General features: G+C 44.5%; 1 protein-coding gene across 1 annotated transcript in view; it reads right to left on the bottom strand.

Moving 5' to 3' along the window:
* The window catches only part of NRXN2 (neurexin 2), a 1120399-nt gene that overhangs the window by 834562 nt on the left and 268126 nt on the right, over nucleotides 1–17711 (bottom strand). The window contains 3 exon segments of the mRNA XM_029612675.1: nucleotides 2362–2394; nucleotides 2396–2637; nucleotides 2640–2663. Coding sequence (XP_029468535.1) covers nucleotides 2362–2394; nucleotides 2396–2637; nucleotides 2640–2663 — 299 coding nt within the window.

Raw genomic sequence — 17711 nt, 5'->3', positions numbered from 1 at the left:
TCCATTCACAGGATGGGGGCGGGGAAGGTCAGGATGAGGGGTCATGTTATAAAAGAGGTAGAACCAGGTAACTCTCCCTCCTTCCCTTTTTGCGCTCCTGCCTGTGCTGGTTATGGCACAAGGAGTCGAGGATAGAGGATCTTGAAAGGAGTTTTTGGTTATGTTGCAGCTGGTGGGAGGCAGGTAGCAAAGTCAGTTCACGCCCAAAAGTGTGTGTGTGTGTGGGGGGGGGGGGGTTAGCAAGGAGTGAGAGGGATGTTGACCACCCTGCTGGCCAGAGAAGTGACCATTACCCAGCCTGATGGCTGGAGGTTGACAGAGCTGGGATGTGGGCTGGACCAGGATGGCTGCATCAGCCACTATGCCAGCATGGCTGACACCAGATGGTGGGCTAAGGACAGCAGATAGGGGGCCCAGCAGATTGAGGTGTGGAGATTGACTCAGGCCTAATATGCCACATATGTAAATATATAATAATGCTGCAACCCTATTATGCCAACAAAGTGTGTAACTTGGGTGGTGGTTGAGTGCAGGATAATTAGGCTGTCTCTCTCTCTCTCTCTCTCTCTCTCTCCTACCCACCAATCATTACCTCTGGTTTTGAACTGTCAGACGAGAGAGATATATTCTGATACCAGCATCTTCTCAACCCAGTTCTCATTTCCTCCTGCTCTGAGCCATGCTGTGAGTTGTGATTCCCCCAGCGTGCTCAATATTTCTTGCTGTCAACTGTGACATGGGGTCAGATGCTCTTGATATTATACCACCACCATCACCACCACTAATCATTACCTTCTACAATGAGCTTTGCTGGAGGGGCAGGGAGAGACGGTCTCATACCTCTCCAGTGTTCATTACCCACTATGAGCTGTGACACTATGGCATTCTACTGCCCTCTTAGTGTTAATTGCTTCCTGCCCTAATATACAACATGGGAGAGATACTCTGATATTCCTCAGGCACTCATTATGTCTCACACAGGAATTGGCACTCACTTGGAGATGCTTTGAACACTCATAACATTTTTAGGACAATTCCTCTTGAACCAAGCAAGAACTGTCTGCAAATTCCTTTCAGGCTCCAGAATGTATTAATTTTAAGCAAAGTTTCCCACTGTTGCTGTGTTATAACACATCCCAAGAGCTGCATTTGGCACAAATTCAGGATGTAAGTGTTGAGTCTCAGCCAATCAGAAATCTACAATAGGGTTTGGGTTTGGGTATCACCCCCCCCCAAAATAATGACCAGGAAAGGACAGTTTGTATGCTAATCCCTGGCTTTTGACTGATTGAACGTCATATCTTTGTGGGTAGGAAAGCACATGGGACTCCTGCTGACAGATCACCTCATAGAATCCTGGGACTTTTCCGTGGTGCATTATTACACCCTTAGCAGCAAATGATACCGAGCGCCACAATTGACTAGGCAGCAGTACATGACTCCATTGACGACAAAGCCCAGTAATAGACACTGGGAGCAGCTTAATACACAGTCCTTCTCCCTTTGCCATGTACTTTTGGAAGTAAAATTTCCATTTTCAGTCTTTACTTCCCATTTGCAGGTGCTGACACTTGTCTGACTGTGCAGTCTATAGCACTGCGTTCAGGGGCAACATGGATGCAGACAGCCCTGAGGTTTCATATCCCAAGGAAAGCAGTACAGAAGAAAAATGACAGCAGCAACATTTCCTGCTAGAGGGAGACTATAGTGCTCCCCTCCCAGGAGGAGGGGAAGGCAACATTCTACCATTTTTCTAAGCCATATGGGTTTTCATGCCTTCTTAACCAGTGTAGAGCTCAGCTGTGAAAACTAAAATAGGGGTGGGGGGCATATCATACAGAAAAATGTCTAGCGACTTAGTCAATAGTTTGAAATGTTGACCTATTAAGGGTGAGAATAGCGAGAAAGTGAAGATTATGTTGCCTAGGGAACAAAGATAAAGTCAGTAATCACCCTTCAAAATCAGCATGGCCTACAAGAAACCAGTATTTTCTATCCCCACCTAATGGAAGTGGTCTGTAAGTGCTGGATAACACAGGAGCGTTCTGATGAATTCATCACAATCAGCCACCTCCTGTCATCTGAGCTACTGACTGGTCACTAGTTCACTAGCACTGTTAATCATCAACAACCTGTGGAATTCTGCAGCCTGGTAGTAGCCCCATACAAGACCACAGACCAGTCAGTAGCACAGACTGGTCTATATGGTACCACAGATAGTGTCTTCACCTTACGTTCATATGACTCAACAAGAGGTGGCAATCTCACAGGATGTCACAAATGGGTACCCTGTGCCCATGTCTACACCCCACACCACTCTCCAATCCTCCTCCAGCATGGGAAGGAAGGGTGGTCCCTTACCTGGCGCAGGTTGCGGGTCACGCGGACATCATTGCCAGCTGTTGTCATTGAACTTGCCATTGACAGGCTCCACCAGCGCCTCAAAAGCACCCGAGCCCAGGTTGATGACGAGCCATACGGCACCACTCTTCAGGACAGGTTGACAATAGTCGGCGGACTTGCCCGTGTGCAGCATCAGGCCGTTGCGCTGCAGGGTGCGGAAGGACAGCGTGATTTCATCCGTGCTGCTCTGGATCGGATTGTGGGACAGGTCGTAGCAGAAGAACTCGTTGCCTTAAAGGTGGCTGTGTACTCCTCCTTTCCTGAGAAAGAGAGGAGGTAGGTTAGCAGTCAGAGGAGGCATGCAGATGCTAACACAAGCGCGCATACCTGCTGACATGGGAACATACATACCCTGCCTTACACCACAACAAACAAACTGACCCTCCCAGATTCAGATCAGGAAACTTTATTGGTATAACAATTTGTACATGTTACCAAATGAATACATAGGGATGGTCATTTTCAAAGACACGGCCACAGATAAAACGGTGCAAATCACTTGTTAGGAAATTGCTTGCCTGATATACAGGCAAACGTCTGTGCATCTAGCCTGTATGTGTGCAAGTTTACCTGAGCAGAAACATTTCTGAGGGTTGGACTTGTGCACGATTTTCCAAAGTATGCACATAAATTTCCCTGAAAATTTCCTGCACACAAATTAGCAGGTGCAACTGTATGTAGGCAAATCTTTAGTGGCAAAACTTTCAAAGTGAGCAGAAAAGCTTGATTTGAAATCTAGTATAACTTGTGCACAGATTTGCAGACTTTCTTATGTAAGCAGTTACAAAATTACCCCAAAAGTGGTTAATATAAAGGGAAAAAAAAGGGAGAAATAGATTACAATAGTAAAATAAAATTATAGGGTACAGAAAGGGCAAGAACATGGACAAAACCTAGGTTATAGGTCTATATTGTTCCTGGTCAGATTACATTTCTGGCCAGGTGACAGGATACCAAATATCTTGCTGCTCTAGTTGCTGTTTCTCAATGTGCCTCACACCAGCACAGACTGAAGAAATCCCTCACCCTGCCTGACATCGACACAGACTGAGAAGTGCATCTCCCAGCCTTACAGCAGCACAAACGACCTTGTCTGATGTCAGCACAGACTGAGAAGGTCCATTTCCCTGCCTTACACCAGAAAAAGTCCATGGCTATTCTCCTCCTTGTGCCTGCCACCCAGCCCAGACTGAGGGCAACCACTCAGGAAATTACAAAGTCTTGGGATAGGAGGCAGTGCTTGTTATGGACTGGGAACTGGTTAACAGGCCGGAAACAAAGAGTAGGACTAAATGATCAACTTTCCACATGGAGAAAGGTCATTAGTGGAGTACCACACGGTACTGGGACCTGTGTTATTTAACATATTCATAAAGGATCTGGAAAATGGGATGATGAATGAGATGATAAAATTTGCAGATGACAAAAAAATTATTCAAATTTGTTAAAATGGCAGCAAATTGTGAGGAACTGCAGAAGCACCTTGTGAGACTAGGAGACTGGGCAACTGAATGGCAGATGAAATTTAATGTGGAAAAGGGCAAAGTGATGCATATAGGGAAAAATTAATCCCACTACAGGAACATGATGCTGGCTTCTGTATTGGGAGTCACTACCCAAGAAAAGGACCTTGGAGTCCTTGTGAACAATACGTTGAAATCCTCAGCTCAGTGTGCGGTGACAGTTAAAAAAAAGCAAATAGAATGCTAGGCATGATCCGAAAAGGAATGGAGAATAAAACGGAAAATATCACATTGCCTCTGTATCGAGCCAGGGTGATATCTCATCTTGAGTACTGTGTGCAATTCTGGTCGCCCCATCTCAAGAAAGACAGAGCAGATTTAGAGAAGCTGCAGAGGAGGGCGACAAAAATGATAAAGGGGATGGAACCTCTCTCCTATGATGAGAAACTCTGCAGGCTAGGGCTCTTCAGCTTGGAAAAGAGATGGCTGAGAGGGGACATGATAGAAATTTATAAAATCCAGAGTGGGGTGGAATGGGTAAATAAAGGACAGTTATTTACCCTTTCAAATAATATTATAACAAGGGGCCACTCCATGAAACTAACAACCAGCAAATTTAAAACAGATCTAGAAGGTACTTTTTCACTCAGCACAATATGAAGCTGTGGAACCTGTTTCCAGAGGATGTGATCAAGGCAATTTTTTTTTTTGTTTAATCTTTTCATTAAGAGTTTTCCATATGACAAATACATGAGATAAGAAAAACATCTTTAGAAGAGAAATACAACAGTTGGTGAACATTTTTTCACGTTTTTTTTTTTGTTAACCATTGTTTCATCATTTTTAACCAGTATCTCAGTGACAGCAGGTGGTAGCGTGCAGAATCCATAGGCAGTTTATGCTATAGTGTCCATATATCCGAGCCAACCTTAATTACTGCCAATAAACAGTAAAAACAGTAAACGTCTGATTTTCCTGATGCTGTGATGATATTTCTATGTATTCCCGTGCCTCCCCCCCTTAATCCTCCCCCCCCCCCCCCTTTCTTCCCCTGAATGCTTTTTGTTATTGGGTTTGGTGATGCCTTATAGAAGTAGTAGAGGTAGTAGTTTCCCCACTAAGGGTGAAGTACTGGACGTCGCATCTAATACGTGAGTGGATCTTTGCTCTATTATCAGACTCTGGTCCTCTGCCCTGGGGACCCAGTCATTGGCTGTATATAGGCCATGATGTTTGACCAGATCTTAGTCATAGCAACTCGTTTAGGGGTCGATTGAGTTTGCGCTAATTGATATTCGTGTGTGCATAGAGTAAGCATTTTTTTTGAACCAGTGTTCAATGTTTGGGCCTGTGTTTCCTAGCCACTCATTTAAAATAACTTTCTTACCCACTATAGCTGCCTTTGCTATAAACGCTAATGAGTTGTGATTAACCGTTGGTGTTGTTGAGGCCGATTGGACTCCAAAAAGCCAAACACTTAGGTGTTTCATTAATGCCTCTTGCAGGATTTTTGTACTCTTATGCATGATGTCTGACCAGAACTGTGCAATCATGGGACATTCCCAAAAGCAATGGTAGAAAGAACCTTTCTCTGCCCCCACACTTCTCACAGGTTGGGAAGTCACATAATTTGTATTTAAACACTTGTTCTGGTGCTATATACCCTTGCCATAAGAATTTGTACTGAGTCTCGCGGAGTAGTTCATTAGAAGTGATATCATTAATCTGTGAAAATGGCCCCAAAAACTCTTCAAACGAGATTTGGATGTGCCCCATACTTTCTAGTGGGTAAATAATGGTTTGAAAGCTTCCTGCCCTATCCCCACCTCCATCGTTGAATAATATTTTGAGATGCATGGCCCTTTTTTTCCCTGTGTCTTCATGAGGTTCAGAAGCGCCCAGGTGACCAGGCCTTCCTACCAACTCTGTCCGTGTGTACACATGAAATGTCTGACCTGCAGGTATACATAGAAATCAAATTTTGGGATAGAAAAAATCTGCTGTAATTCCATGAAGCTGTATAGTATTCCCTTTTGGGGCTCTATCAGTTGGAACAAATATTCCAGCCCTAGTCCTTTCCATCTCGTAAAGACTGAGCTCCCTGCACCCGGTGTAAAGAATGAATTATTAGAAATACTTAGTAGGGGAGTTATTCCCTCCTGCTGGGGCAGTCTCCTACAAATCTGTTTCCAAGTTGTCCTGCATGTTCGGACCAAGGGGTGGGAGCGTAGCTCGGAAGGAACTCGTCCTTCATCCATGTGTAGCAGTGCATTCAGTGATGGGATGCCATACCAATTTATCAGAGCCAGGTAAGGCATGAAATAGGAGGCATCAAAGATCCAATCACTAAGGTATCAGGTTACACGCTATGTTGTATTTGACCAAACTTGGACAGCCAAGTCCCCCTTCTTGGGATGGTCGTTGCAACATAGTTAATGGGATCCTCGCTTCCCCCCCCAAAGGTAATTTCTCAAAGCTTTCACTAGTATCTTTACCTCTCGGCCTTTAAGAGAGATAGGGAGCATCTGTAATAAGTACATCCATTTCGGGAGGGCTACCATCTGGTATAAATGTATTCTCCCTTTTAGAGAAAGTGGGAGTTGTTGCCAACGTGCCAGGGACTCTACTGTACTTTGTAATTTTGGCAGAACATTAACGCTTTATATGTCTGCCAAGTCTACCGGGATTCTCACTCCTAGATATTTTAACTCTCCGGTGGCCCATTTTAGTGGAAAGGGGCCTTGCTACGACTGCTGTATGTTCTGGTTGACGTCCATGGCCTCTGACTTCTCTCTGTTTATTTTCAGTTAAGCAAAGGATCCAAATTGCATCTGTAGGTCCAGTAAATTTAGCAGGGATCTCTGAGGGTTAGTAAGAAATATTAAAATGTCGTCAGCAAATGCTGCGACTGTAAACCCCATTTGACCCTTTTCAAATCCTCTAATTTCTGGCTGTGCTGCAATTTTGTGTAGCAGGGGATCCATTGATAGAATATATAAAAGTGGGGACAGAGGGCAGCCCTGCTTAACTCCCCTTTGAAGATATACTTTCTCAGATTTGTGGCCATTTACCAAGATCTGTGATGTGGGAGAATCATATAGCAGTAATATATATTACAGGAACCATCCCAAGATGCCATACCTCTGCAGCACCTTACATAGATAAGCCCATGACACACGGTCAAAGGCCTTTTCCGAATCAAATCCTACTACCAAGGCTTGCATCCCTTCCTTTTGGCAAAACTTCATTGCCGTTAGTAATTTACGTATGTGCCTTGTAGCCTTCCTTCCTCTCACAAATCCCACCTGGTTTTCCGATATCAAGTGTGGGAGAAGTATACTAAGTCTGCCAAAATGTTTGCCAGGAGTTTTAGGTCACCATCGAGGAGTGAGATTGGGCGGTATGAAGCTGGTTGCCCTGGGTCTTTCCTCGCTTTTGGTAGCACTGTAATTTGTGCATTATTAAACCCCGCTGGAAATGCATTCTTCTCTAAGCCCGCCTGATTAAAACTAGTCAAAGGGGTTGCTCTCTGTTCTTTGAGTATCTTATAGAAATCATAGGAGAACCCGTCCGGGCCCAGGGATTTCCCAGTAGCTACCATCTGTATCACTTGTAGAACTTCTGTTGTTTGAATAGGGTGGGTTTAAAAATTTCCTTTGACTTGCAGTTAACTGAGGCAAAGCTATGTCCGAGAAAAAGGAATTCTCCAACTCCTCATTGGCTTCTCCTTTTCTCATATAGAGATCTTTATAAAAAAAAAACAGAAAATACTGCACAAATCTCCTGCAGCTTAGACACCCAGGTCCCTTGTTTTGTTTGCATTTTCTGTATTAATGTGCATTGTTTGACCGCCCTAAGCAAATTAACCAGAGGTCTCCCAATCTTGTTACCGTATTTAAAGAAATTATGTTGAGCTACTTGTAGTGATTTAAATGCTCTGGCATGCAGTCTGGTATTCAGGTGATTAAATGTGTTATAATATGCTTGCCTGTTACTTTCTGAAGAAGATTGCTTAAAGGCCTCCCTGTCGTGTTTTAGCTGTGCTTCCAATTTTAATATTTCTCTGTCTATTCTAGAGGCCCTTGCACATTGAAAAGCTATTATTTCTCCCCTTAAAACTGCCTTCCCTGTTTCCCAGTACAAGTGTGGGTCTGTCTGATGTTGGGCATTGTGTGAAGCAAATTCCTGCCACTTCTTTTTAAGAAAATCATCATTTTTAAGATGTATGGGGAAGCACCAAATGCTGCTTCCATTTCGCTTTTCTCCCAGTTTGAGTACTATCGAGACTGGTGACTGGTCGGATATCACTGGAGGCTCAATATCCTCCTTCCTAGCTAAGCGAAAGAAGGCTCTCCCTAAAAGGATATAGTCGATCTGTGAAAGTGTCCTGTGGGGTTTGAACACAAAGGTGAAATATTTCTCATCAGTGTGCAAAACTCTCCACTTGTCCAGCAGGTCAAGCTCCTTAGACAAGTACTCCACTCCCTTAAGGACTCGTGTCTTTGGTGTTTCCCCCCCTGGCTCATGCACACAGTTAAAATCCTCCACCGTCAGTAATAGACCCTCCATAGACGTCAGGAGTACATTGGCTATGTTTTCGAAGAATTTATGTGAGTATTCATTTGGTGCATATATACTGCAGAAGATGGACCCAAAAAGCACAAAGGAAGGCGATCTATAAAAGCCGTCAGGATGAAGAAAGGAATAGATGCCAATCGTCTTATAAAATTCCTTTATTGAAATGAGTTTTTTATGTGTCACCTTTACCACAACATATGTATAAAATAGACATTTTGTTATCCATTGTTTTTAATTCATAATTTCATTCATTTATTTTATACTATTATTTATTTATGTGATTATTTATTTATGTTTTAGCCCCTGAGGCAGCCGTCTTGATACGGCGAAACTCGGCCAGAGTCGGGCTACCTTTGTGTCTCCACTTCAATAAAGGAATTTTATAAGACGATTGGCATCTATTCCTTTCTATATACTGCAGATGGTCACCACTTGACCAGCCCAGCTGCCTGTCACTATCACAAATCTCCCTTCGTGATCTACAATTGTTTTCTTCAGTGTAAAGGCTGCTGACTTATTAATAAGTATTGCTACTCCCGCTTTACGGCCTTGTGCTGGCATAAATATGCACTGCCCAACCCAGTTGCTTTTCAATTTTTTACTTTCTTTTTCATTTAAATGCGTTTCTTGGATGCATGCTATCTACGATCGTAATCTCTTTAAATTAGTGAGAACTTTTTTCCGTTTAATCGGAGATCCCAAACCGTTTACATTCCATGACACTAATTTTGTTATTACCTATAAGGGACGGTAGAAATCCAAACTAATCTTTCATGCCTTGTATCTGGGGAAAAGGTGCCCAGCCTCACCTTTCCCCTCAACTTCCCCTCCCCCATTTTCTGTCCCAACACCTAGTCTGTAGTTTACTCCTCATAGCAAAAGCCCTGTGTTTTTGTCCTGTATCCCCCCAAATCTCTATGGTAATGTAGTGTTCCCTCTCCTGATATAGTAGTCCCCGTCCCCCCCAATTCCCTCCCGGTCCCCCTTCCCCATCCCAGTCCTCCCTCTGCCCCTCTACAACCCTCCCTATTCCCAAGGCATATCCAGCATAGTTCTCTGCTTCTACGGCAGGGGAAGAAGTCTGATACTACGTGCATATCCAGCATAGCTCTCTGCTTCTACGGCAGGGGAGGAAGTCTGATACTACGTGCATATCCAGCACAGCTCTCTGCTTCTACGGCAGGGGAGGAAGTCTGATACTTCGTGCAAATCCAGCATAGCTCTCTGCTTCAACGGCAGGGGGAATGAAGAAAAGTGGATTTATATACAGACAACAACCAACAGGGACTGAGTCGCATAGTCTGGGTAGACAAATGGGCATGGGTGTAGCTTGCTTATTGCGGCGGTTACTACCCCTAACTAATTTAAGCTATATATTACACTTAGATGCAGCTCCAACACTGCTCCTTGCATTAATGGTGGGGGTGGAAGGGAAATAGAACCAAAGGGTTACTAAGAGCCAAGAGTAACAGATAAGTATGAGAAAAAAAAAGTGCGAAGCTTGCTGGGCAGACTGGATGGGCCGTTTGGTCTTTTTCTGCCGTCATTTCTATGTTTCTATGTTTCTATAAGTCTCTCTGTCATTCCTCGAGGGAGAAGAGGAGGTCATGACATAGAGTGTCCAGGCCCCGCATCTCCCAATCTCCGTTACTGTTCCGTCCATGTCCCACTCTGTAAATCTTCCAGATGGTGCTGTGGCGAGTGATGTCCTATTAAGTAAGGGCCACTGTTTTCTGCCAGTGTCCAGTTACTTATGCCTGTCTGTTGGTAGGTTCTTTGGCAGCTCACTTAATGTCTGTCCACTTACAATCCTATAGCTGCAGTCCACTCCGGCTGGATCAGCTGGATCGCTTCCCTTCATCTTTGCAGTGTAATAATCCGCACAGAATCAGTCCAACTCATAACTTCACAACTTGTTAACTAATACTTTAAGACGTGCACTGGTTCTGGCCTTCTCAGCATGTTTATTGCTCCATTCTCTCTCATGCCAGGTTTGTCAAAACCTTTTGGGCATTAGCTGGCTGTGCAAATGCCTGCGCTTTGCCCTTGTGCCATACCCTCAATGTTGCTGGGTACTGGAGGGCAAATTTGTTTTGTTTCTCCACCAGTTGTGAACATACTGAGGAGAAGTTTCTCCGTTGCTGTGACACCTTAGCAGAGTAATCTTGAGTGATACGGATGCTTTGTCCTTGGTAGATGAGCTCACTCTGTTTGTGCGCATAATTAAGAACTTTAGCAATGGCTATTCTGGGGCGGTTATCCGCCATTCTCTTCATCCCCACTCTATGGGCCCGCTCTATACAGAATGTTCCTTTCATCTCCGGGAGACCAACTGCCTCCGGCAGCCAGCCTTCCAAAAAACTCTCTAGTCCTTTTTCATCTGCAGCTTCTGGGAGCCCCAAAAATCTCAGGTTCGCCCTGCGTGACCTGTTTTCCAGGTCGTCTAATCTTTTCCTGGCATTCTTTCAGGGCTATTTCTTGTGAGGACATTTTCTCTGCACACGTGGTCAGGTCGTCTTCTAGCAGGGAAACCCTCCCCTCAACCTGCTCAATTCTCGGCCCCAGCTCTGTTAACGCCTCTCTTACCTCGGTAATTTGTGCAGAGATGCCCGCAAGCTTTTCAATCCAGGGTTTCTGCAATAATGACTTTCAGCTTGGCAGCTGTGATCTGGCTGTGTATGTAGGGTTCCTGCTCACATGAGGCCGCCGCCATCTTGATTTCTGCTGGCTTCCCTTTCTCTTATTCTTTTTTCCCGCTTCAGGAGGACATCACTGTCGGGGAATGGTGCATAAAAGTGACAATCGACATGTGCCGATGTCACTCGAGATCAGCTGTTTGTCTGATAAATATTTTCAGTGATTTGTCGGTGAGTAGAGGATCGCGGGACCCGGAGCTGAAGTGAAGCAAGTCCGCTTCAGCACATCGCCCCACGTGACTCCCCTTCCCTCCCCGTGATCAAGGCAATTAGTATAATGGGGTTTAAAAGAGTTTTGCAGAAGTTCCTGCAGGAAAATTCCATAAAACATTATTAACCAGGTAGACTAAAGAAAGCTATTGCTATCTGTGGGAGTGAGTAACACGAATTAGATCTACTTTATGGGATCTACCAGGTACTTGTGATCTGAACTCACCACTGTCGGAAACAGGATGCTGGACTTGATGGACCTTGGTCTGACCCAGCATGCAAGTCTTATGATCTTTTGTTACACTAGCACAGACCAAGGGTGTTCAGCGTCCTGTACTTGACACCAGCATAGAGAGAGGGCATCCTGCTCCCTGTGACACCAACACAGACTGATGGCATCCCTTTCCCTGGGTCTGTCACTAGTCCAAACTAAGGGCTCCCATCTCCCTCCGTGTAATTTCCCTGTGATACCAGACATGGCACCTGGGCATGCTTTAAACTGTGGAGGAGATGGGAGTAATAGTGACAGGGATTGCAGGTTTAAAAGGGTAACCTGATGTTATCTGGTCCTGTCAGGAGGTTTTGGCATAACCAAGGATGTCCCTCTCCCTGTGTCTGACCTCAGCCCCTGGGGGGGGCGATCCTCTCCCTCTGCCTTACACCAGCACAGGCCGAGCCTCACCCACTCCCAATCCCACAATAAATCAACTTGGTAAAGCGCAGCTGGCAGCTTTCAGATTTTTCTGTTTGTTTTCTGCCTCCACCTCCCTTTACTTGTTGTGATTACAGGGGGAGACTTTCAAACAGACGCATTTTATCCCCACAGCCTCACAATTATACTGTCAGCGATTCCCACAAGAGTAGACATTTCCTGTCGCTCAGCCCCAATTACTGTGTCATAAAGACCCATCTTCTCAACAAAATGTCCTATTCGGCACCAAGAAAAAGCAGGTTTGGGATTGGGGGAAGGGACAAAAGAGGCGTAAGAGCTCAAAAAAGTAAAAAAAAATAAAAATCCATGAGGTTTCATTACATGCAGCAACCTGTGCCCATCCCTTATAAAAGAACCTCCTGCCAGGACCAGATAACACCAGGTTACCCTTTTTAACCCGCAATCCCCTGTCACCATTATACCCATCTCCTCCACAGTCTAAACATGCCCCCAAGGGCCATGTCTGTCATCGCAGGGAAATTGCCCAGAGGTTCACTGCCCCTGTCCTGAAGGCTCCTTTATTCTCCTGTCAATAACACAGCTTTTTGTTATTCTGCTCCAGACAAACTGATGATCTGAGACTGGTGACAGCCCGACAGATCTGAAGACGACACATATTATACCACACCACACTCCAGCAGAGAACAGCACACCACACACTACAGCAGAGCACTGCACATCACACAACAGACCATCATGCCACACACACACACATACTATAGAACAGCACACCACAACAGACAATAGTTCATTCTCAATATCCATTCAGAGTATTCACTATGAATGCTGCAGATGTAGAAAGGAATAAGAATTCTTTTTTCTGAATGTGCCCAGATCAAATCTTCTCAACCACCGTGCCGCAGCAAGATCTCTATGGTCTCCCTTCCCCCTTCTTTCTCCTACAATGGTGTTGCACTGCAGCAGGGGTGTCATTAGCCCGTGCCTTGAGTCTCAAGCTCAGTGCTCCAAGTCACTCTCAGCAGCCCCGCTATTTTTTTTTCAATCCTGGCCGGACCCGGGCCAAAGAAAGAAGGCTGCTGAGTGGGCCTGGGCCCCACGGCTGAAGACAGAAGATTGCTGCGTTGGGCCGAGCTGAGTGGCCCAAAAGAAGACTGTGCCATCAGGCCTGAACCATGCTGCTTAAAAGAGAAGGCTACTGAATGGGCCTGGGCCGCACGGCTGAAGAAAGAAGGTTCCCGGTTGAGTCCAGGTCACGGAACTAAAGACAATTTTGCCGCTTTGGGCCCAGACTGCGTGGCCAAAAAGAGAACGTTGCCGTGTCAGGCCCTGGTCGCACAGCCAAAGAGAGAAAGTGGCGAGGTCGATCCCTGCAGCAGGGCCAAAGAGAAAAGACTGTTGCTGCTGCTGCTGGCAAAATGTACATTGAGGAGGAGAAAGAAAGATAGCATGAAAGCTTGTGTGAGTGTGAGCAGCAGTGTATGCGAGAGGTTGTGTATGTGCAGTAAGTGTATGCAAGAGGTGTGTTTGTGTGTGTGTGAGCAATAACATGTGTGAAAGTTTGTGTATGTGTGAGCAATAGCATGTGTGAGAGCTTGTCTGTGTGCAAGCAATAGCATGTGTGAGTACTTGTGTGTGTGTATGTGTTTTATTTGCGTGCACATGCGAGTGACTTTGCATGGTTCCAAGGAGGTAGCTGCTGCTATCTGCACATCCCAGGGAGGGGGAGAGAGAGAGAGAGAGAGCATGCAAGAACACATAGGGGGAGAGAGCATGAGAAAGAGCTTGTGTGTGGGCATCTATGTGTGTGAGAAAGAGAGAGAGTTTGTGTGTGAGCTTGTCTGTATGTAAGTATGAGAGAGAGACTGGGAGTCTGCTTTTGTGTGTATGTGTAAGAGAGAGAGATATTGGGAACCTGCTTGTGTGTGCGCCTGTCAGAGAGAGAGATTAGGATTGGGAGCCTGCTTGTGTGTGTGCCTGTAAAAGAGAGAGAGAAATTGGGAGCCTGCTTGTGTGTGTTAGCTGTCATGGACCCTTGGCCTGTAATATGGCACACTACAGCAGGTGGACGTACCCTAAGATGGGACTGACAGGAGCTTTGCCTTTATCAATCATCTCCCCCGCAGGTTGAGCCCTTGGGTTCTGAAGGCTGGCAGATCTTAGGTGGATCCCAGGATTGTCAGGGAAGCGAAAGTCAAAGTCCAAGCAAAGGTTAGAGCAGGCTGAAAATAGCAGAATTCAAGGAACAGACTGTGAGCCAAGGCAGGAGGCTGGCAGCATGAACCGAAAGGCAGGCCAAGGTCGGAGTGGGTGGCAGGGAACGATTCCAGGCAGGGGTCAGGTGCAGACAGCAATCCGGAGAATCCAAGTCCAGGCTGAGGCAAAATACAAGATCAGATAGAGGACTGACAGGACAGACAGGGGAACCAACCAACACACCACACAAGGAAGAGCACAGAGAGGACACAAACTGGAGAGGACACAAGCAAGTCAAGGGCATGTAGGAATGTAGACTTCTGGATGGCTGATGGGCGTGAAATCGCCTCGTAAAATGCCTACCTGGTGAGAAGGTGGCAGACCTCATGCATCACCTAAGATTTTAGACAGTGCTGGGGAGGAGCTGGCTGTCGTGATACATGTGGACACCAATGACACAGGAAAATGTGGGAGGGAGGTTCTGGAAGCCAAATTTAGGCTCTTAGGTAGAAAGCTGAAATCCAGAACCTCCAGGGTAGCATTCTCTGAAATGCTCCCTGTTCCACATGCAGGTCCCCAAAGGCAGGCAGAACTCCAGAGTCTCAATGCATGGATGAGACAATGATACAAGGAAGAGGGTTTTAGTTTTGTAAGGAACTGGGGAAACTTTTGGGGAAGGGGGAGTCTTTTCCGAAGGGATGGGCTCCACCTTAACCAGGTGGAACCAGTCTGCTAGCGCTAAGCTAACCTTTAAAAAGGAGATAGAGCAGCTTTTAAACTAGGACAAAGGGGAAAGCCGACAGTCGCTCAGCAGCGCATGATTTGGAGGGAGGTATCTTCAAAGGATACCAATGAAGCATTAGAGTTAGGGCATCCCGACAGTGAGGTTCCAATAATAAGAAAAGTAGTCCAAGTGCCTATAATTAAAAACTCCCCTGAACTAAAAGATTCCAATGTATCCCTGACAACTGAAAAGCAGAATGTAAATACAAACATAAAACACACTTTGAAATGTTTGTAGCTAATGCCAGAAGTCTAAGAAGTAAGATGGGAGAATTAAAGTGTATAGCAGTGAATGATGACATTGACTTAATTGGCATCTCAGAGATATGGTGAAAAGAGGATAACCAGTGGGATAGTGCTATACCGGGGTACAAAATTATATCACAATGACAGAGAAGAGCATCTTGGTGGTGGGGGTGGTGTTTTATGTCTGGGATGGCATAGAGTCCAGCAGGATTAAGATCCTGCATGAGACTAAATATACAACCAAATTTTTAATGGGTAGAAATCCCTTATGTGATGGGGAAGAGTATAGTGATAGGTGTATACTACCGTCCACCTGGCCAAGATGGTGAGATGGACAGTGAAATGCTAAGAGAAATTAGGGAAGCTAACCAAATTTGTAGTGCAGTAATAATGGGAAATTTCAATTACCCTAATATTGACTGGGAAAATGAAACATCAGGACATGCTTGAGAGATAAAGTTCCTGGCTGGAATAAATGACAGTTTTATGAGCAACTGGTTCAGGAACCGATGAAAGAGGGAGCAAGTGGATGCAAGAATTGGTGAGAGAGGTAACGGTGATGGGGGCCGCTTGGCAATAGTATTCATATTATGATCAAATTTGAATTAATGACTGGAAGGGGAACAGTAAGTAAATCCACGGCTCCAGTGCTAAACTTTCAAAAGGGAAACTGATAAAATGAGAAAAATAGTTATAAAAAACCTGAAAGGTGCCGCTACAAAGGTAAAAAGTGTACAACAGGCATGGACATTGTTAAAAAATACCATCCTAGAAGCACAGTCTAGATGTATTCCACGCATTAAGAAAGATGCAAGGAAGGGAAAATGATTACCGGCATGGTTAAAAGGTGAGGTAAAAGAAACTATTTTAGCCAAAAGACCTTCATTCAAAAACTGATCCTTCAGAACAAAATAGGATAAAGCTTAAGCATTGGCAAGTTAAATTTAAGACAGTGATAAGACAGGCTAAGAGAGAATTTGAAAAGAAGTTGGCTGAAAGGCAAAAACTCACAATAAAAACTTTTAAAAATATATGTGAAGCTGAAAGCCTGCAAGGGAGTCGGTGGACCGTTAGATAATCAAGGGGTTAAAGGGGCACTTAGGGAAGATAAGGCCATCATGGAAAGATTAAATGATTTCTTTGCTTCGGTGTTTACTGAAGAGGATGTTAGGCAGATACCCGTTCCAGAGAAGGTTTTCATGGGTGATGATTCTGATGAACTGAACCAAATCACAGTGAACCTGGAAGATGTGGTAGATCTGATAGACAAACTGAAGAGTAGTAAATCACCTGGACTGGATGATATACACCCCAGGTTCTGAAATAACTAGAAAATTAAATTTCAGCCCTATTTCAATTAATTTCTAACTTATCATTAAAATCATCCAGTGTACCTGAAGATTGAAAGATGGCCAATGTAACCCCGATATTTAAAAAGAAATCCAGAGGTGATCTGGGAAACTATATACATGAGAGCCAGACTTCAGTGCTGGGAAAAATCATGGAAACTGTTATAAAGAATAAAATCACAAAACATTTAGATAGACATGGTTTGATGGGACACAGCCAAGATAGATTTACCCAAGGGAAGTCTTGCCTCACAAATCTCCGACATTTTTTTGAAGGGGTGAATAAACATGTAAATAAAGGTGAACTGGTAGATGTGGTGTATTTGGGTTTTCAGAAGGCATTCAACAAAGTTCCGCATGAAAGGCATCTAAGAAAACTAAATAGTCATAGGATAGGAGGTGATATCCTTTTGTGGATTGCATGCTGGTTAAAAGACAAGAATCAGAGAGTAGGATTAAATGGTCAGGTTTCACAGTGAAAAAAGGTAAACAGTGGAGTGCCTCAGGGATCTGTACTTGGACCAGTGCTTTTTCATATATTTATAAATGATCTGGAAAGTGGTACGATGAGTTAATGAGTGATGTGATCAAATTTGCGGATGACACAAAATTATGCAGAGTAGTTAAATCTCAAGCAGATTGTGATGAATTGCAAGATGATCTTGCGAGACTGGAAGATTGGGCTTCCAAATGGCAGATGAAATTTAATGTAAACAAGCGCAAAATGATGCATATAGGGAAAAATAATCCTTGCTGTAGTAACTATTTTAGGAGTTACCACCCAGAAAAGAGATCTAAACGTCATAGTGGATAATACATTGAAATTGTCGGCTCAGTGTGCTGTGGCAATCAAAAAAGCAAACAGAATGTTAGAATTATTAGGAAGAGAATGGCAAATAAAATGATGGATGTCATTATGCCTCTGAATCGTTCCATGGTGAGGCCGCTTTTTGAATACTGTGTGCAATTCTGGTCACAGCATCTAAAAAAAGATATAGTTGCACTGGAGAAAGTTACAGAGAAGGGCAACCAAAATGATAAGAGGCATGGAACAGCTACCCTATGAGGAAAGATTAAAGAAGTTAGGGCTGTTCAGTTTGGAGAAGAGAGGACTGAG

This window comes from Rhinatrema bivittatum, chromosome 8, assembly GCF_901001135.1.
Source record: "Rhinatrema bivittatum chromosome 8, aRhiBiv1.1, whole genome shotgun sequence".
Taxonomy (NCBI): Eukaryota; Metazoa; Chordata; class Amphibia; order Gymnophiona; family Rhinatrematidae; genus Rhinatrema; species Rhinatrema bivittatum.
This window is presented reverse-complemented; position numbering and strand designations above follow the sequence as displayed.